The 21,945-nt window shown below is 42.3% G+C and overlaps 1 protein-coding gene across 2 annotated transcripts in view; it reads right to left on the reverse strand.

The window, feature by feature from the left end:
- Window positions 1-21,945, reverse strand: part of ITPK1 (inositol-tetrakisphosphate 1-kinase) — a 139,318-nt gene that overhangs the window by 11,775 nt on the left and 105,598 nt on the right. For both annotated transcript variants that reach the window (XM_059850195.1, XM_059850196.1), the window contains exons 6-8: window positions 7,067-7,165; window positions 5,154-5,194; window positions 1,474-1,639 (exon numbers count right to left, since the gene is read on the reverse strand). In XM_059850195.1, coding sequence (XP_059706178.1) covers window positions 1,474-1,639; window positions 5,154-5,194; window positions 7,067-7,165 — 306 coding nt within the window. The remainder of the gene's footprint in view (window positions 1-1,473; window positions 1,640-5,153; window positions 5,195-7,066; window positions 7,166-21,945) is intronic.

The following is a 21,945-nucleotide window of genomic DNA, read 5'->3' on the forward strand; positions in this document are numbered from 1 at the left end:
TGAATCTCGTCCTGGTCTCAACCATCCACCCCACCCACAGGGCTTTCCTGCCTGCTGGCACTTGGCTGCCTGCACAGGCAGGGACCCACAGACAGATAACCCATGGTTCTTGGACCACAGATAAACAGAACCACACACTGGGTAAACAGAAATCAGCTTTCCTTCCTTCACCAGAGCAAATTAACTAAGTTCAGTCAGATAATGAAGTTAATTTTTTCTAATATGCTATACTCGAAGTGACAGTTCCAAGGGGAAGGTGTGTGACAGAAGAGAGAAGCTGCAATCACTGCAGGTGGTAGGCCAGTAGCACTCAGGCTACACTGAGAGTCCTGTGAACCTGGGCAGGGCACTGCGATCATGGCAGAAAGCAATACATTTTGTGGCCAGGACCTGTCCTTCTTTTGGAGGCACCACTGGAATGCAGAAGACACTCTGAGATGACAGAAGCCACTGTCCTAACAGTTTATATGAACACAGATTCTGGCCTAATTAATTTGATCAGGACACAGACCAGACCTAAATGTAAATACAGGCACACACAGCTACAGACAAGAACTTCTACCAGCATCCTACTACACCTATACTAACAAAATAAGTATTTGTGTGTAAAATGCAGTGGTGAGCATACATGGACATATTAGGATTAGCCAAAACCACTAAGAAAAGTGACAAAAAACTAGCATTTGTTCATTCATCTCCTTTAGTCTGATCCCATCCTCACCTCCTGGATTTGTCCAGTTGCTATCAGATCATGCTTGCTCCCATCTATGTACTGCTGATTTTTTTTATTGCTTTTGGTGGGCACAGATTGCAGTCTTCTGGAAAGGAGCTTTTTTCCATAAAGGAAATCTAAGTAATCTTTAAGGAAAACCCTTCAAGTGTTGCTGTCTAATGACATACAGAAGAATCAGTCTCCTCACTGACAAGTCCATTCCTCCTTCTCCCCAACACAGCTGATAACCAGAAACCAAAGGACACTTCCCATCAAGATTTTCAACATTGGGCCTCACATGAAGAGGGAGGCTCATTTAGGGGAGAGCAAAAGTGATCTTTAATTTAAAACACACACATATTCAAGGTAAAAATAGGGAGAGGAAGTGCTGAAATGATGGAATCCAGGAAATTCTCTCCAAAGCACATTTATAAACAAGTTCCGGAATAAATGACACATGAACTTACTGGGAAAGGAGTGAACTTCTCTCCCTCTCCCCCTTTCCACATGACATAAAACAGGGTCTAACAGGTAAGACTCAGGTTACCATTGCATAAATATTTACTATATGAATGCCATTCATATGTATTCCAGAGCAGGTGAGTTATCTCCCTTTCTCTTGAAATAATACAGAAGAGGAAACATGGCATGTCCAAACCAGCTGCCTTCACTGCAGCAGTTATTCCCAGATATTTTCTTCAGAGATGTTTCCTGCTGAGGCTGCAAGAACAGACATTTTCTTTTAAATCAGTACAACGTACCTGAGATGCCTGCAGAGAAGTTCTTTAAAGATGGTCTTTTCACCACGGTGTAAGATTCCCCAACCACAAAAACTTTATAGAGCACAGCATTGTGGTTGATGAAGCTCTGAATGACACAGGGGGGGCGAACAGCTTTGAGGCCTTCCTGGTTGAAGATGATCGCCATCTGGAAACACACACACGTGGTTGTGCAAAAGGCTGGCAAAAATTTCATGCTTACCCACACCTGACAAGCAACAAGGGGAACATGTCCTTTTCTGCATCTTGTTCTATTTCACCGTGTTTCATTTAACTGACACACAGCTCTGCACACACTACTGGCAGTGAAGCTTTCATTTTCAATCAACATTTTCACAGCCCTTTGCAATTTCATTTGCTGCCTTTAGTTGGGAAGCTACTGCAACTATTTGTTGTACTGCAGGTACAACAAAAAACATCTGACCAACCCAGACAACAAAGTTTGTATTGAATACAAGCCTGTATCATGAGAACAACAGAAGGAACAGCTCTATGCACTAACTACAAGAATTCTTCCCCAAGCTCTATTTCCCTGATTTGGTTCAGCCCAGTTGCAACAGACTAAGCACCAGGGCTTCACCCACACCATCAGAGGACATTTCTCAGGCTCTAGTAGTTCTTACTGCTGACAAATACTGGCCTATCAATTTTCCTGCTTGGTTTCACCCCATTACTCTAAACAGATAGTCCTCTTGAAGGCACTGGAATAAATATGCCATAAAGGAAGGCATTTATTGGGCCTTATGAATGATCAACTAACTGCACACATACACAATAACTCAGTAGATTAACATTTTCTATGTTCAAGTCAATGCGTGCATTCAATACCTACTTACAGCTGATATTCTTGCTGTCTCTATTACACAGCACAGAGTGAATTTGTGAGTGGTAACAACCTGTGCAAGAAATTTCTTTAACAGACAGAATCATCCATCGAGCTGATTCACAGCAACAACATCACACCTCATTTGTCTCTTACTGGTGGCAAGAAACATTGCTCTCTTCCTCTTGTGTGGACAGTAGGCATTATAGTGTCTACAACATCACACTGGCAAGAACTGTGCTGTTCTGTAGTGTTCTCTTCCACTATTAGTTAATTCATTTCCACAAATAAACATAAGCTTAACAAGTTCAGCCTATTTTAGAAGTGTGGAAAGCCAGAGTTTATCATCTCAGCACAGCACTGACCTAGACTATTGGAAGCTGTGTGAGGCCTCTGTTCTGCACAGCTCTGTGCTGGCAGCCCCGTGGACCAGCACAAGCCCATACAGCCCATATAAATCCCGTGGGGGTGCGTTATGCCGGTTCACTGCCATGTCTCATGGCTTTTAACATGCATGAATAGAGCTCCAGGAATTTGCTTGCAGGGTGCACTTGCACTTTGTCATCTAGCACAGACCTGCTGTGTCTGGCAGTAACGTGGGTACAATACTTGATATCATAATTTCCAAATAGCATTTCTCATTATAAATGCAGAGCTCTTTTGAAGGCAAAACAAAACATTTGCACCGAGAATTTTTACTGACAATGTCCATAAGGAATTTAGTCTCACAAAGCATAGTGATTCTTTGCCTTTTCCATAGCAATTCTTTGCCTTTTGCTTCTTGTCTGCTCAAATGCTCAGAAAAAAATCTGGATACATTTCTTCAGGCTATGGGTCTCTCATGGCCATAACTAACCAAAAGTTAGTTATGTTCTGATCTGCTGGCAGCCAGGAAGCACAACTTCCAGCCATCATCTCTGTTCGAGTTTAGGCAAACTGAGGGTCAAGTGCTGAGCTGCTGAGGCCACCGCTAGTGCAGAGGCCATGAAGGCTAGGGACACCACAGAAAGGTGACACCACCCCAGCTTAACAACAGCATGTACTTACATGAGAAAAATGGAGTCTGCCAGGCTCACCTGGTGAACTCACACACCAAACCCAAACTCATGCACCAAACTTAAACTCAAGCCTGAACCTTCAGCTGGCCCTGTTAGCTAGTACTTGAACTTTCTTGACAGCCATCTTATGAAGAAAAGCAGGTTTCTGGTCAGTGCTCTAATTTCAGTGTCAACTCTGCATTGGAAATATATCCACAAAAAATGAAGTGATTTACCAAAAGCCTGACAAGGAGTCATTAACAAAACAGACAAACATTTCTTGCTTCAAGACCTAGGCTACATCTTTTAGACAGATTGTGCTGTAAGCAGGTATTTATCCTATGCTTCCTTTGTAATTATTGACCATAAACAATTCCAAAACAGTTCCACTCTGATTATAAATATAGTTTTGGATCACTACTGAGAACCCAGCAGCTCCAAAAATGACTACTGCTACTGCTATGTAAAGTACTACGCAAGACTTCAGGCTTTTTTCCAGGGGTCCTCCTAAGCTCTCATCATAAGTTCCTGTGATAAAGTGCAGGCTATGGCTGTATTTTGGTCTAATTTTTGCTCTGGCAGGAGGTTTAGATGTGTCTGAACTGTATGAAAGAAGATCAAAGAAAGATTCACCAAGGAAATAAAGCCCTAGCCTAAGTGGACAAGTACTGAGAGGTTCATGTGTTTCAGTTTGCAGTTAGAGAGGAACTCTTGACAGAAAAATCAGCAGGAAAATTGGAGTCTTAAATTCATTAACAATCCAGTACTCGAGTGTTCTCAGGAATGACAGCAAAAATTTATAGCAGCTGCCTCAACAAACTAACAGGACTGTCTGTTGGCTTGTGAAATAAGCCAAGGTAAACCCTGCCTGAAAAATCTCACTGCATTTTTAAAAGAAAGTGCTGGTCAGTCAAGATTTCAGCCACAGCCGTTCTGCTCATCTAGATTTACAATTTATTTCAGGATCTTCAGCTCTCAGAGACATTGCAGCAATGTCTCGTAGTGCACGTTTCAAGAGCAGCTGGGAAACCTGGACTGATGGCCACGTTGTTAACAAAGGAAGCCAGGAGCTAGGAGAGCCAGCAGCAAGGGCTGGATTCTCAAAACTGATCTGAAGTAAGCAGGAAGGCAGGAAGCACAAGTGGAAGAGAATTAAAACAGTACTCCATTCACTTAAATTTAGAGGAAGCTAATCCCATAGGTAATGCACTCATTCCAGGAATATACAACCATTTTAGCTGCAATTGCCTTACAGGAAGGCAGATAAGTTCTACCAGTCCTGTTCTCCCCACAGATCCCCCTGTGTTATTACAACTGAACATTGCTTGGAAACCATCTCTATTTGTTACTCTCTTCCCCCTCAAGGAAAGGAGCCAGCTGCTCCATCTGAAACACAAACCCACTTCTCATCTGTACCACATACATATTGGAAAAGTAACTTTCTGGGACAGAAACTTTATTTAGTGACCTCTTACCAAAGGAGTGACTGAAAGAGATTTCTTGGACAAAGCTGACTGGAGACTACAAACTGCTAGAAGCAACAATATGATAGAGGGTAGAAACTACTAAAAATAGCTTGCATGACAGGAGGTTCAAGTCATATTTAACTTCATTTCAGATTTTTATAAAGATAATGCTGCAATTAAACATGAGGGAGAGGTGGGGAAGAGAAGTTGTGTGGGAACAGCCCCCTTCTTACCCACTACAGGATTGGAAATCACCAGCCAAGCCACCACAGGGGGAGTGGGGGACAGGACATGACAGGAAGCAGGTGAATAATACTGCAAAAATTTTTAACTCACCTCATGAGAGTTGGTTCCATGGGCCACTCTGGTTTTACAAACTGGGTAAATAAAAATGAAAAGATAATTCACCACTGAAACAGAACACACAAACCCTTTATAATCCTGTTCCCACCCACACATGCAAACAGTGGAGTCCACCAGACCAAGGCTTTGACTGTAACAGACACCAGTGACAGTCTCTGCTTGAGCAGTGCTCTTAATCACTGCAAAGCTTGGCTTGCTTCAAGCTCTGCTCTCTCAATTCCTCCCTGTAACTAAGGTGCAAGCACAGATCTTTATTAGGACTGGACAGAGCTGCAAAGCATCAGCTAAGAAGTTAGTACTAGTATTAGAATTAGCATCCTGTCTACTCAGAGCATTTTCACAACTATGTATTTTTTTTTTCTGAGGCTAGAGCTACTTTACAGGCACCACAAAACACCACTTTCCTTAAAACAAAGGAACTGGGACACAGTCAAAACCAACTTTTTTTCTTACCTCCCTGTTTTCAGGGAAGATCAGGAAATGTAATGGGCTGAACCAAACTAAGATGTAACTTATTTTTCACAGGCAACCCCATAGAGGACAGAAAAAGGCAAAAACCTAGCAGTTTTTCTTTCTCTTTCACATTTATCTGCTCTGTATATCCTGATTCTCACCTCCATCTTGATTAAGAGGAGAAGTAAAACTAGTTAGAGGAAAGAAACAAAAAGCTCCTTTTACTATGAGGCCAGAGAGGAGCTGAAGACCCACACAATGACTAGGAATGATGTTACTTATGTGTTAAGGAGAGGAGATGAAATCTTGCCAGTAGTGAGAGAGTGGGCAGGACAAGACTGCAGGTTGTTGGAAGAATCAAATTGCCAAGCAAGAGGACAGGGAGCTATGAAAGGGAGATAACCTGCACTAGAGTCAAAAAGAACTTAGTAACTTGAAATTTTACATAATGGTTTCTGATGTCTCACAGACATGTGCTCTGGAGAGCTGGACCTTTTTAAAGAAAAAATAGAGTCAGGAAAATGAAAAAACACTCCCAGAATATCAAGGTGTATTAATTTTCAGTGCTATTTTGTAATTTCATCATCATTTAGTGGGTTTGATTCAGACCTCCTGAATATATGCTGCTGACTACTGAGGACTAGGCAGTCTGCATTGAGAGCACAATGTGAAGAGGAGGGCAAAGCCATCCATGAGATTTAAAGTACTGCTTCACAACCTATCTTCAGGAGACCTGCCTCATATGGGAGAGCAATGGCAGGGTGGGCAAAACATGCTTTTTCCACACGACTTTACCTCTGAACCTTAAAATGAGGAAAGCAGCAAGGGAACAAACACCGACTAATGGTCCTGCTCACTTTATACTGCAAGGAATCAAATAAAGGAACCAATTACAGCACAAGCCCTGCAATGAAACTTGCTACAAAGCACAAACAGTTCATAGCAGCTGTTTGAGCTGGGGGCCCTTGGAGTCTGTTATCTGTGTTAACCCTCTTTCTTTTACCCTCTAAGTTTATATTTGTACCCTGGATCAGGGAAAGGGAGAGGTGGGTGAAAAAAGAGGATAATCAGCAAGGCAGCGATTTTCTGAAGAAAAATAATGAATGCAGCTGGCAAGAGAAACATCTTGCACAAGTTCAGGGCAAGAGGCTAACTTTGTTAGAACTATTAGCATTTCCCAGGAATGCATGTTTACTGCAGCGAGGTGTTGAAAGTAAGGAACATCAATAAAAGGCAAAGTAAAAGCTGATAGGGAGGGGGTTTGTTCCACATTCCAAGCAGACTGCCTCAGAGCATTTGTTTCAGGAAAGTTTTAATATCCTTGACACTTTTGGCAGTGAAACCCACACTCCAACAATGCTGGCTGTTTTGGGGGATGCATGTGCAGTATTTAGAACCTACCAGAAGCACCAAAGAAAAGCTCATGTACATACTGAATGGGAATGCCAGTCCATTCTTCTCTATAAGCTTCAAGGTATCTTCCCCACAGGCACTTGTCAGCTCCATAAAGGGTGGTGAACAGATCCTTTCATCTGAAAGAAAATAAAAAGACTCTAATGAAGATGAGGGGTTTAGCTCCTCAGCTGCATCATTACCAGCTCTCTCCATACTAACTGCCTCTTAATAGTCAGCTTATATTAAAGCACCCAAAAGGACTGTAAGCCAAGCCTGAATTTGGGTTTCTGGAAACATTTCAGAGCAAAAAGGCTCACTTTTCATACAATCTAAATGGCAATATAAAGCAAATATTTTCACAGGCAGAAAAAAGGATCACCTGGTTAGGAACACACTGCACATGACTTAGTGAGGTGAAAAGCAACTGGGATCTTTTTATGCCTTCAAGTATAATTTTCTAAACCATTTTACAAATAACAGAATGGTCTGCAAATGTGACTAGAACAGGCAGTCTCACAAAGCCATATCTCCTGTAGGGCTCCTCAGGTGGCAGATTCCAATGTGTATTTACTTCACAAGGTGCCAGAACATTCTGCTGTTGTCTGGGATGGCTCTGCCATGAAAGCAGTGTTCATTTGGTCTGGCAAAGCCAACCAAAGCACTGCTGAGACACCACCATGTTAAAACTTCTCAGCAAGTTCTGGGTAAAGAGAAGAATCATGGGAACCATGGTAAAATTTAATGGAGCAGGTCTGCTCCAGAGCGTTTCTGCCAATGTTGTGCCTGTTCACATGGGGCTGTGGGAAGGCTGGAGTCCCAAACCAGCCCTCTCAGTGACTCGGTAAGTTGACTTGCTCTAGGATGCACTTCCTGTTCACTGCAGGAGACTTGAGATTCCCCTGGGAATGCAGCAGGAAAGGCAGAAACCACTGTAGGACTCATAGGACTCCCACATAAATCGCTTAAGAGGGCTGGGTTGCAATCTGAATTGTACAGAGAACCTTGGCTGCAGCCATAGCTTTGAGACAGGTCAGCAGGGTCCCAGGTTTTCAGACAAGCTGTGTGCACGTTGACAACATTGACTAAGTCAAATCAAGGACGTCACACATGTATGAATGACTATTTAAATTACCTCCTCAATGAGCACAGCCTTAAAAAAGTACTACTTTAATGGAGCTTTAGCTGTGGCCAGGTCAACTTCAGAGCCACAAAGCACTGAACACAATTCAGAGTGGGTCTGCCAAGACTTGCTTTTCAGACTTATTTCAAGAGAAAAAGGATGACACCTTCCTCCAAAAAGCAACTGGAGACAAGCACAAATGGTGGGAGCAACTGCATCTGGCAAACTCAAGTCACAGGTTTACATAAACCAGCAACTTGTCTTGAAAATAAGCAAAGCATGCTGAATTGAAACAAGAGGAGGCCATGGTGTGCAGATGGTGAAGAAACTGAAAAGTACCTGTGAACTAAAACCCCAGCAAAGCTAAACATAACTCTGAGACAGACATTCAGAAATCACTTTATAAACATTGGAGATTAATAAGATTAATACTTTTCACTTCATTGTAAGTATATATATGTAAAGAAAACTTAATCAGTGAAAGTAACAGAGATGCAAAACTCTCTTTATTTTGGTACACATATCTCAATACATCCCCAAACTTTTGGAATATCTGAGAACTCTGTTCATTAGCAATGTTGCCACTACAAGAAGTTTTCTGAGAAAAGGCTATTTTCATAGATTCTAAAAGGAGCAGAAAGATTGATGCTTTGAGGTCAACCTCTACAAAAGGAAATGAAACATCCCAGATTTCAAAGCTTTCAATTTGCTGCTATGAAAACAGAAAGCAGCATCCAAAAGTGACAGGTACTGTAATATTTACAAGCCTTTGCCAGAGTGAAAGTTCCTTAGCTGGATGAATTTAGGGAATAAGATTTAGTTTACAGATACTTGGGAACAACTTTGGCTTGGCAGCTCTCCCACCCACATGCTTAAGGCTCACAAATAACTTTGCCTTCAGAGTGCAGATGCAGAGGAACGTATGGTTCCATCTCGCTTCCCTCTGCTTCTCTCTCATGCAAACAGGAAAGGGAGACAGGGAGGATTCAGTGCTCCTGCTGACTACATGACACTTGCATGGGGAGATGAAGGAAGGGACAAACAATAATTTCTTTGACTTGTACTTAGAAAGGACCACCTGGATCAACAAAAAGTAGCAAAGAAGAGTCTTAGCATCTCAAAGTGCTCCTGCTGAGTTTGCATAGCACTGGCATGTTGTCTATCAAGAAGGCAATTCTAGCCCACTGAAACCTCTAAAACAGACCATTAATCCACAACCAGACCTGAGGACAAATAAATCCTCACTCAACACAAGATTTCAGTAGAGCCTACAGCTAGAAAACTGCTGCTCTGAGTTTACTGCACACACTGAAATTCTAAAGACAGCTGCAGGTTAAAATAAAAAGTCCTCCAGCAATCATCCTCTCCTCCTTCCCAGGGTGGCAAACACATGCTAAAGCTTTCTCTCATCACCCAGCTCCTGCTATCAGAGTGACATCAGTCTCTGCACACCTTTTCTGCACTGAGGTCCAGGAGAGACCTCACTCAATGGCTGAGAGTCAATTCAATACTGATTTACATCAGCTTGGAACTACACCATGAGACCCACATAGTGCAAATGACCCCAGTGGTACACTGAACCTTCCCTACCCTCCTGCTGAGTAAGCTGCTTTAGTGTGGATTACTGAGCTGTGGTCAGGTGCTGGACTCTTGGCACTGTCACCACTTCTTTGCAAACCAGCAGTGACAAGACAACATGGGAAACCATTGCCAAAAAGAACAACAGTAAATATACACAAACAAGTAAACATAACAGTCAAGAGATGAGAAGGGCACCATGATTCTGGTTCCACTGCTGCCTCTTCATATTGATGCTCCAGCCTAACCCTCCAGTCTAAAACCAAGCACTATTGTCATTTGCACCTGAGAGCCCTAGAAAAAAGCAGTCTGAGAACTACTACAGGTTAAGGCCACAGCCATGTCACCCCTCCTCTGCAGCTGCACTGGCCATACACCTCTAGCAGAAGTGACTCTGTCAGGACACAGACCTGATGCAACACAGAACCTGTGCACAAAGCTGATGCTGTTACTTTTCTACCATCAGTACTCAGCTCTGTGCTGTGCTGCTGAGTGGAAGAGTCATCTTCTAAAATATCATGTTTGGAAAAAACTCCGCCTCATCTTCCACCCTTGGCTATGCACAAGTGACCTTAAATCCCAAGAGTTTATTACGTATGCAGTTTCTGATCTTTTCACTTTGGATCTGAAACTAAAAATCCAGCACTTCCCCTCCCACCCCCCCTCCACTATGGGTGCATATGCTGCATCACAAAATAAGCAGATGACCACAATTCTTAACCCTCTCTTCCTTCATGCAGCCTGTGCTGGACCAAAGATATCAATAGGAAAAGTCTCTCTGTAAGTCTACAGACTGCTGTGAATTAAGATTCTCTACATTGCTATAGTGCACTCTTAGAGAATGGTATTTCTTTATTTTCTAAGCATCTGGTTGTCTCTGAGAGTCCTGTCTTTGAAATCTGGCCACCACTCCAGGTGTCACGTCCAGAAGTGCCAACTTAACAGCAACAAGGACAGATTCTTCTGAGTGTTCAGCTTTCACTTCAGACAAGTACCAAAAGTATCTGTAGCACTTTTGTTGTTAAAAACAACGTATTATAATTAAATTTGAAAGTCAAAATCATGTCACTCTGTTCCTCCCCCATCTTTGTCCTCATTTTTATTGCATGCCTTAGCACAGACTTTGTGGTATCTGTTTTCCATATTTGCCTTTAGATATTCTCCCTTTTCTTCAAGATTATTTCATCTCAGAGGGAGTTCTCTCTCTCTCTCTCTCTGTCTCTCTCCTCTTTCTTACTTTCTGTATTTCTTCTCATTCCCATCCCCATCTTTCATCTAAGCTGTTCATTTTCCAACCATTATTTCTGTTCTTTCAGTGCCACATACACTTTATCCCTCCATCACCTCTGAATGGAACTCATGGCTGAAGGGATCACGTTCATTGCCAGCGCAGGGGGAGTGTTTGCAGTGGGACGCCTGAGGACAGCAAGGAAGCTGGCACTAACAGGTCACAGGTGACAGGCAGCAATCACAGCTCCAGGGCAGTCAGCCCGGGCACATCCTGCTGTGGGCTGAGCTTTGTCAGAGTGCTGTTCCATTCCCATGGAGCAACAACATTATTATGAGGGCTTGACTGATGATGGCCAGTTTACAGGATGAGTAACACAGCTAACCAACAACAGAGAGGTGAAAGAGTACTCAAACCAGGGTGTCAATGCCAGGAGGGGATTATTGCAGATGAAGTTCAACAATGGTGACAGGAGCAATGGGATGTGAAGATGGGGAAGCTGCAGACTAAAAACTGGCTGGGGAAAAGCGTTTTCTGGTGGCGAGAATTGGTGGAATTCTTTGTGCTCAGGACTTACTTTAGTAAGAGATGCTGAGTAATGCTTCTCTACTCAGGGCACCCTGGTGGCCTGCAGACAGCCTGCCAAACAGTCACAGGATACCCAAAGCCCCAGGAAGAAGGCACAAGAGGCCAAACACTCAACATACACTCCCATTCAGTAGCCAGGCAAAATGGATAGAGGAAAAATAAGAGTAATACATGGCTGCTCCCAGCTGAACCAAGTCTTAAAAATAAATTGAAACTGGGACAGGGCTGTACAGGACAGTGCTGGGACGGTTTCTGATAAGGGTAAATACCTTATATAAAAGGTAGTACCTCATACCTTATATAAAAGTTTGAGAAGTACCAACACAGTGGACACCTGTGGATGACTGTGGGGAAAAATAAACCATAAGAGAAGAAGAATCTATTCAGATTTCTTTGATCCTTATGATTTTGGACAGATAAGAAAACAAGTAATAGATTATAGATCCAATGCTCTGCATTTATAGATCAACAAACTATATTTCCTTGTCTTCAGAATAAGAGTTTAAAAGGAATTTATGGTCATCTGTGAGAATAGCTCAAAACCTGTCTAGAAAAGAAATACAATGAGAAGGCCATTGCCTATTAAATTGCAGATTTACTGTCTAAACATGTTTCCCTAGCTCATAATTCACCTTCCTTCACCATCTAGCCTAGGGATTAGGAAGTGCAGCAGACAGGCTGAAAAAAAGAATATTTATTCTCAGTACCCCCAACCTCTTTCCAAAAAACCACAATGCAGTCAACAAACACAGTCAAACTCTGAACTTCCATTTATGAAGTGGGGAGAAGGCTTCACCTCCCCTTGGCCAGACAGGGCTTTATGGAGCTACTTTAAGGAGTTCCAGGAAAAAGAATTTTTGATGCTACTGGGGTCATTACAGCAGCTGAACTACCTGTTAGAAACTTCAGTCTGAGCATCATCAACCAAAATCCTGAGACTATTACTGGAAAAACATAAACCAGAAGGTGTTTACTGATGAATATCATATCTTTTGCCCAGGCTCAATATACATTGTTAGTAGTTCCTTCTTTGTTTACACACAGAAGGTTTAAAGACACACCAAATGAGGGGTGTGCTGAGGACAGGGAAAGGTAAAATAAGCTGGTACAGTGAATTTTTGAAACATGTGAAAGGAAGATGCAGTTTGTCAAAGGAGCCCAAGAGGAGGCCTGGAGTCCCCCAGGTGTATAACAGACTTAGCACACCTAGATCCCTTAATTCTGCTTTCCAAGTCCAAAAGGAGCACAGCTTGTGCCTGAGTTGCCCTCTGTGCCTGGAAAAGTTGTCAGTATTATTCCTGAAAAGACTGGGTACACAACTTCCACATCACACAATGCAGTATGCAGAAAAATGACAAAGCTGCTTTGAAAAGTGCTTAACACCCTTAAGAAAAGCACAAAACCATCCATGTCAAAATCAGGACTGGCTCATCTTGTAACACTCATGGAGCAAATGTTCAGCCTTAAACTATCAGGAAGATTTACAGCAGATGGGAACAAACTCTAAACTTCCTACTTTGTTGAAAAATGCTACTCTTTAATAGAATAGTTTGCACTGTGACTTGAAAACATTTAAGACTCTTTAAAAATAAATATATTTTCAGTAAACTGTGCTTCACTGTAGCTTCCATCAGCTTGTGGCACTCTGCTCCTGTGGGAATAGAGAGGATACACAGGCAGGGCAAAGTCTTTTCCTCCTAATACAATAAGGGGAGGAAATGGAAATCTGAATTTCCAGCTCACCCCTGCTCACCTACTGAGTTAATTTCCGACCAAAAAACCCAACCACACAGAGAGGCTGCTAAGGTTTTTTTAAGCATGCAGCTGAATATTATCTCAAAGGTATTGTAAACCACTACACGACAGAGTGTTTTGCCCTTTGAATCTCTTTATTGACTGTACACTTATAGCTTTGGACTGTAACTTCTGCTAAGGTACAAAGTTGCTTCATCAAGGAGTCAGTCAAGCAAAGCCAACCCAAACTTCAGAGCAGCCCAGTCCCTGTGAACTGGAAGAACCCCTTCTTCACTCCTCCTTCTCGTAGATAATTTTTCAGTTGAAGCTTCATAAACCTAAAAGCTTTATTCATAAACCCCACAACTTTAACAGGTTTATTTCAGCACTTTCGTGCTGTATTAAAGATACTCTCAAGTTGTTTTCCCTTCCCCTCAGAAATGCATGTGCATGAGGAATATTGCCAGAACAGATTTAGTTCAAACATATGCTGATCTATACTCATCACTGCAAAAACCAACGCATGTATGAATATCCATGGGTTTGCTTCTCACTCTTTAAGTTCTCTGAGGGGAAAATTCCAGTTTTAAGGGTAAAGTAGCTGTATCTGGGGAGCATTTGGCAACACATTCCAAAGACACAAGAGGGCAGAGCAGACTCAGCTTTGAGGGCACAATTTCAAGCTTAACCTAGCTTGACATACAGGAGCTGCACACCGAATATCTGTGTTAAATGGAACAGCTGCAGAGCAACAGTCTTGGTTTTTAAAAAAGTAGTGATTTTGAAGCATCTGGGCAGCTACTGAGGAAATCTCAGAACTGAATATAAATATGAAACTATTCAAAAAAAATCACAATAACTTGTCATTTCCATGCAATTTAGGAGTGCTTATTATGGGTTTTGAACATGATGAAATCAGCACGGACTAAAGAGAAAGTATAAACCATAAAGAAGAAATAAAGACAAAGGTTATAGTAAAGCCAGCCTGATGGACTTTTTTCTCCCAGATGAACTCTTCCTCAGAGACAACCATTTCACAAAGCTCTGGTCTGTATCAGAGGCTCCTTTACTTTTTAGCTCTAGACTTTCATCTTATGCCCACTTTCCTTAATGAGCAGAATCTTTCTGATTCCCTAGGAAGGAATTCATGTCATCCTGTGGGTGCTCAGGCTGAAAGAGGCAGGTTTTGCAGACAAGCATTCTGCTCTCTTGTGCTGATGGAGCCTCACAGGCACCCAACAGCAGAGGAGCACAGCTACAGATGTGCCTTCAGTTAAAACAGACCTGTGGTGAAACACAGTCACTGACTCATCCTGATAAAGTGTGCTCATGACCACGTAACAATCTAAGTGGTGAAAAATTATTCTCATTCAGGAGTAAAGGCTGGGAGATGGGTGCTCATCATCAAATAGTCTCATTTTTCAGCAGGTAAAAGGGGTTATCTACCACTCTGCAAATGCAAGGAACAAGAAGCTTTGCAGTTGAATTTAAAAAACCAAGCACACTTCACTACAGAAAAAGGAGGCAAATGAAGTAGCTGTCCAGGAGAAGGACACAAACCTTCTGGTGCTTCTTAGGCTCTTTGTAGATAAGAGTGTTAGACAAAACTGTCTTATAAGTAATGAAGAAGAGTGGAAAAAACCTGCTAGAACAGTTTTTGTTGAAACAGTAACATTTATTCCTTATAGCATTGAACCTGTACGAAAACTTGGGGACTCATTTTACAGGCAAGAGTGTTTCCAATGTTACAGAAATAATTAAAGCAATTTTCCTCATCAAGGAAAGAAATGAAATGGATTATTTGGCAAATGCAAAGAAGTCTTTTCTGCATTTTTACCCCAATAATGTTCTGCTCAGAACACTGTTATTGAAAGTATTGGTATCTACAAAACCCCAAAAGCATTTCAAGAAGACAGACTATGCAAAATACACTCTGCTTGTCTGCTCTGCATTAAAATGCAAATGTCAGATTCCTTGTGAATACCTGAACCCTGATTAAAACCACCTCAACTGTCTCTAAACAATAATGTGTATCTGCTGTTTCATATGCTTACCTGTGTATTTTGAATACAGGAATTATACTTAGCATTGCCATTTTCAAGGGGCAAATGTGCCCAATTTTAGTATTCTTACCAACACAGACAACCCTATTGTGTAGAATGATAAAGGAATCTCAGAACCAGGTGCCAGTGTCCAAATACAACCTTTTCCCATGAAATACAGAAGGTATATAATGGCCAAATGCAGCAATTTTTATGCTTCCTCTCCCAAATACTGAGATAAGACATTTCTTAGACTAGTACAAAACAATTTCCAAGCTGAATTTCTACTTGCAAACTACACAGCTCCAAGACAGGAGCTGTTGGGATGTTGGTTTGCATGCCCCTGGCCTAGATGGTGGATAGGAACAGATAGTGGTGTGCACTTTTCTGTACACACCTTGTACACACCTGATTCACATGAGAAATTGATGGCAGAGAGAGCACCAGTTTGCCTCATATAACGCTCATCAGATGCTCATCATTCTCAGGAATCTCAGGTAAGCTGTGAAGACCCAATGCTGAACTCCTTACTAAATTTATTTGTATATAACTCTACTCACTTTAACCAGTTCCTCTCAGTTGAAGAATCAGTCTTTCCTTATATTATAAAGAGTACATTGTCTAATAAAATAGAAAATGCATTCATGGCAAGGGCCATGATGGCAGGCATGACATAGGCAGCTTTTTCTTGTCTGTGATGGAGTTCATTTGAAGATATTAGAGTACCCAGATGAGCAGAGTCCACTGAAGCTCTTTATATCTCTAATCTACGAGGGTTGATGGCCCTTAACCAGATCAGTTTAACGAGCTTTTGGAAGATAAATCCTGGGAGATAGTACACAGGCTTTGTCCCAGGCTTTCAGGAAACACCACTTCCAATCTACACATGCTGTGTCAGAGGCAAAGCAGCAGCCCACAAGGAGTGCAAAATAATGACAAAATTCCCTCCAAGGTAGAGGTATCCCAGGGACACTGGAAGGGGCTCTGACAGTATCATTCAATGCTTAGTTCAAGCCCCCATAGTCCTGCAGCACCTGTGCCCCAGCTTGAGCCAGAGAAGAACATGGCCTTTGGCTCCTGTTCCAAACCATACCAGTGAGGACAGAGAAAATGTGAATAAATACCTGCCTTTTATTACTTCACCAGCCCACATGTATGTGAACACAAAGTAAGTGCAAGAGAAAAGAAAGATCCAGAAAACACAGCAAGATCTTGGGATAACACTGAATAACAGGAGAGGCACATTGCTGTCACTGCACCTGAGCAGGGCTGACAGCCAGCCTGTGCCTAGGCACCTCCTGTCACCTGTGTTGGGAGGCCATCTCTGTGCTTTGAGGCCAAACATTTGCCAGAGATTTGGTGACCACTGATTTCATTTGAGCTCCTTTATGTAGAGCAGCCCCTCAAAGCACAACTACACAACTGCAATAACTGCAATGCACTTCTTCCTGTGCCATGGGTGAAATGTAACAACATGGCATTTCAGTAACAACAGCGGAAAGAACTGTTTGCAGATACCTAAGCAGAGACTTAACTATCAACTCAACAACACAAGCAAATGATCATGGTCCTAAGTTTGTATGTAACATGGGAAACAAGAAGCTAATGCCCTGCCCTAATACTGTCCTTACATAGGTCAGCAAACTTCTCTAATGCATGTGGGACTTCTACACTGCTCACCATTCAGAGCTTGCCCTTTGTGCCATGAAGGAACAAACTCAAATGAATAGGCTTTTTATCCAGAAACATTTTGTATTTTCAATTTAAGATCATGCAGACAATCCTGCAGCACTTTGGAAAAATGTAACTGAAACACTGGTTCTGGCCTTAAAGGATTCTGCTCTGCACTTGTTTGCAATGCCTTAACTGGAGTAGGGCACATCAACCAAGGCTGCTGCCTACTAGAGACTGGTACAATTTGATGATTTTTCCCAAATGAGGTGGATTGAGCCCACTCCAAATCAATGAGAAAAAATAGCTGCTGAGACAAACAAGCTATGAGTATTTTAAACATCAGAAAGAAAATGACCTATCTACATGGGAAAGCTTTGTTAGTGTATGTTTTTCTGTTCTAATTATGTTAGTATAAGTATAGCAAAGGAATGCACACACACCATGTTGTTTACATTGGACTAGTTTCTGTTGCTAAAGTTTCAGACAGCCCTCTAAATATTAAGCTATTAGAGAGTGTCCAAAGGAGGGCAGTGAGCACAGTGAAGGGCCTTGAGGGGAAGTTGTAGGAGGAGCAGCTGAGGTCACTTGGTCTGTTCAGCCTGAGGAGACTGAGGGGAAACCCCACTGCAGTTACAGTTTCCTCGGGGGGCAAGAGGAGGGGCAGACACTGATCTCCTCTCTCTTGTGACCAGTGACAGGATTCAAGGAATGGACTGAAGATGTGTCAGGAGAGGTTTAGGATGGATATTAGAAAAAGGTTTTCACCCAGTATGGCTGAACACTGGAACAGGCTCTCCAGGGAAGTGGTCACAGCACCAAGCCTGAGAGAATTCAAGAAGTGTTTGGAAAATGCTCTCAAGCACATAGTGTGACTCTTGAGGATGGTGCTGTGCCACTGAGTTGGACTCAATGATCCTTATGGGTCCCTTCCAACTCAGCATATTCTGTGATCTTTTTTCATAGACAACTGCAAAGCACTCCGGGTAGATATCCCACAACAGATCCCAACACTCATCAAAACACTTGGCAATACCTGTGAGAAACTATTGGGAGGCAAGGACCAGCAGTCCTTACCTACTCTCCTGAACCCATGTTGGTGTAGGAAGCTGACACTATTTCCTTGCTGCTGACAGGCTGCCAGGAGAAAATCCTGTGTTGCCTGATTCTCTCTGGCATCATGGAGCAGAGGTAGTGGCTGCTGAATTGGAAGGGGCATGTGCCCAAGCTTGGCATTTTTGTGGATGTCATCTGCTAAGACACCAAACTTCCAGCAGAATCCAGGACAAAGTGGCTTCTATTTCTATTTTCTCTGGCACTGTAAGAGTAGGTCTTTGGCTGCATCTTTGGTGCAGTGTCTGTGTCCCTGGTTTGACTCTGGGCATGTCAAGCAGCTAGCAGCAGCCAGAAGCCATTTATCCCATGAAAACCTCAGTGCTTCAAAGCAGCAATTCCAGCACTTGATCTCCTTCAATAACACCTGGGAGGGAGGGAGATGGCAGTAAAAATCCTGAGGGAGGGAAGACAACTCCAGCAGAATGGAGTCCTTGACTGATGTGCCAGCACACGTGGCAGGACAAGGAGCTCCTGAGTCTGGCTATGAACTCCCAAAATTCGTATAATAATCATGACAGAAAGGGGGCTTCATCTCACATGGCTCCAGCCAGCTTGTTTCTGCAAGCTGTCTGTGTACCAGCAAAGCCAATGGAAACAGGCATATTTGGACAGTGATTTTACCTTATACATTCAGCAGTATCAAACTAGTAACTTCTGGACAAATCTATCTCTACCCACTGTTTGTAAACTCCTAGTACTGCACACGTATGTAAATTTAAGCTAGACAGTGTGAAGTACAATAAACTGCCCTTTGCTGCCAGACAATTGCCTTCACAAGAACTGTTGCTGCAAAGTTATCTTCCTGTTTTTCTGAAACGTGCATTCCTGTCTTGCAGGGAACAATGCTGACCTGTACAGTCTGAATACACAAAGAAATACCTATCATTTTCTGGCTTCAGTTACTACACTGACTCCTGATTCATGAACTTGCTACTATCTCCTGTCAAGTATGACAGCAAGGGTGGAAGAGATGTCCACATGCAGAAACACCCAGAAAGAAAGTCCAGAAAAGACAGGCAACTTCTGGCTGATTTCATAGAATCACAGAATGGCTTGGGTTGGAAGGGGTCTTAAAGATGATATTGTTCCAATGCCCTGCCATGTAGGATTGGAACAAAAGTTCCAAAAGTTAAAGCATTCTAAGATTTTCTATGCTTTCTACATATAATGACCATGTCTCCATTCTCTCTTTATCCCCTCACTTTGATGAATACAGCAAAACAGTCCCTGTCTAGGCCCTCAAATCCTGGAGCATCCTCTGATTAGAGGACAGCCCACAAGTTTTCCAGAACATTGCTGGTTGTCCATTTGTCCATCACCTCCTCTTCTAACTCAGTCCTGCTGCCATCCCTGACCTTTCTATTTGCACCTACACACTACCATCTTGTCACACGCTTTCTCAAGGATAAACTCCTTTTGTGACATTTCTAAAACCAGGTCCTTCCTCAAGTCCCCTTTGCCAAAACTCAAAGCTTATACAGTTTTTTTTCCTTTCCCCTGGTGCTTGGATCAGTTTTACAGCTCTACTCATTAACTGACCTAATGAATGAAAGTTGTAAAGAAATGTGTTACATTTATTAGTTTCCACAGTGAAGTGAAGTATGTATGAAAAAGCCAAGTAATATCTCAAGAGGAAGAAGCCCCAAATATCATGGATGGATTGAAGAAAGCTGAAGTACAGCACAGCCACAGACTGGATCATTTAGAAAACAGGAGCTTAGTGAGTGCAGACAGCTGTGTAGGAGCCTCTTCAAAATGCTGGTGAACAATCCCCAATTCCCTAGATGTCCTGCACCTACACCAAGGAATACAGGTGATGCAGATTCCTACATTATATCCACCTCTTAGCTGTCCAACAAAAAGGGGGCTGTGATCCCTCTAAGTTGGTAAAACAAGGATTTTCCCTTTCACAACAGCCAGTGACAGGACACATGACAGTGACTCAAAGACAGAAGATGCCTTGAGCCACACAGACACATCCATGTAAAAAACAACACCATCACTTGTGGCTCAGAGTATCTGTGAGATCAGTGATAAGTTCCCCATGTATTCAGTGTCAATTCCCAGTATTCAACAAATCCTTTCCCAAAGGAAAAGGAATGTCCTGTGTCTTCCAAAAATGCACTTCTTTGAGAAGTAAATAGTTGCAAAAACTTGATTTCTACCTGCTGTATTCCAACCCACTTTTTGGTGGTTGTCAATGCTGCAAAGATATGTCAAAATCCTATGCTCTACAATGTATGTCCTGCGCAAAATAATTTAAATTACAGGCTAAACTCGATTCTTAATCATGTTGTAATCAAAAAGTTTAAATGACTACCCAGTCAGAAGAATGTTGTCTTCATACCATACCAGTTGTAGGATCTGAACTCTGCTCTGTAGGTGGATTAGAAAGTTATGGAAGGAGCTAAATTCTTGGCTAATTTTCAAGACGAGAAACATTGCTAAGCTCAACAAGTTAGCTCTCAGCATGATCCATCATGGTTTGTATAAAAAGTCTCTGATTTAGTAGAAATGCTATTTCCTTTCTATCTAATCTATTTAATGACCTTTTTCCAGGCTTTGGGAATCTGGGTACTCATTTTCTTTTTGACAGACTGAAAATGCTGTAACAGTGTCAGGACAACAGAAGACATTGAGAGACAGAACACCTTCAAACCTCATCTTCTGTGCCTCACTCCATCTGAACCAAGAACTTAATCAGGGCTGGCTCTGCTCTGGGTCACCAGCCACTTGAAATGCATCAGCTGAACAATGTTTGTTGAAGCATTTAAATATAGAGAAAGGAAACAAAGATGCAAAGATGCAATGCAAAGATGCATTGAAGTTAAAAAGTGCAGTGGAAAAGTTTATAAAAGCTATGAACATCACATAGAGTATAAGGATTTTAGTTTATTCCAAGAATGTAAAATGTGATCCCAAATAACATTAGGATTTGCAAAGATACATAACACAGACACATAGCTGAAGCTTTATGTGAGATTTCCTAGTGTGACTGGAAGCTCATATCCCTGTCCATTTGCTGGATTTCAGCTTAGTCATCTTGCACTGCTGTGATGATTAGTGATTGCTTGTTTTGCTCATTGTGCCCACGGATGATTTTATGTAAGTGTAAGCTGTGCCACCAGCACTGTGCAGTTGTCCAATTGTGCTCACTCCTGTAGGGCCTCTCAAACACAAGGATCTGCACATCAGTGCTCAAAGAACTTCAGAAACAAGCAGGACAGCTGTACAAACACATCAGTTCTCTGAGGTGGAGAGGCTGCACTTTCTGACTTGAATTCACTTTGGAGAACATGAAATTATGCAAACAGAGGAGTTCTGAGACCATGAATGTGCCCTGACAAGAACATTTCTGCTTTCCTTCCTCTTCCCCAAGGCCAGCACCGGTGCCATTTGTTAGAAAGAACCTGAGTACCACGTATTAGGCAGCAAAGCAGTGCACATAGATCTTTTCTGGATAATTTACTCACATTATAAGAGAAAAGGGCAACAGAAGACATTAGGCCACTGCAGACAAAATGCTGTAAAATTCAACACTTGTCTTAAAATGCAGGAACTATGTACCTTTGGTCTCTTAGGGAACAGCCTTCAAAACCTGACCTCAGCAGCTTTTCTCTGAGATGAATGTGGAGGAGGATGCTGTTATTTCTCAGTGCTGCTGAGTTCAGCTCAGCAAGAAGGGGAAAGCACTCAGGAAGGAGTGCTCTGTTTTCCCAAACAAGGACATGTTAGCACCCTACCAGGACACCAATCCAGGCGGTACCAGCATTTGTTTTGTTCCAGTAAATCTGACTATTAGTCACATCTATGTACTGTCTGTAGCAGCCAAATGCTGTA

The sequence above is a fragment of the Haemorhous mexicanus genome, chromosome 6 (assembly GCF_027477595.1).
Source record: "Haemorhous mexicanus isolate bHaeMex1 chromosome 6, bHaeMex1.pri, whole genome shotgun sequence".
NCBI classification, from domain to species: Eukaryota; Metazoa; Chordata; class Aves; order Passeriformes; family Fringillidae; genus Haemorhous; species Haemorhous mexicanus.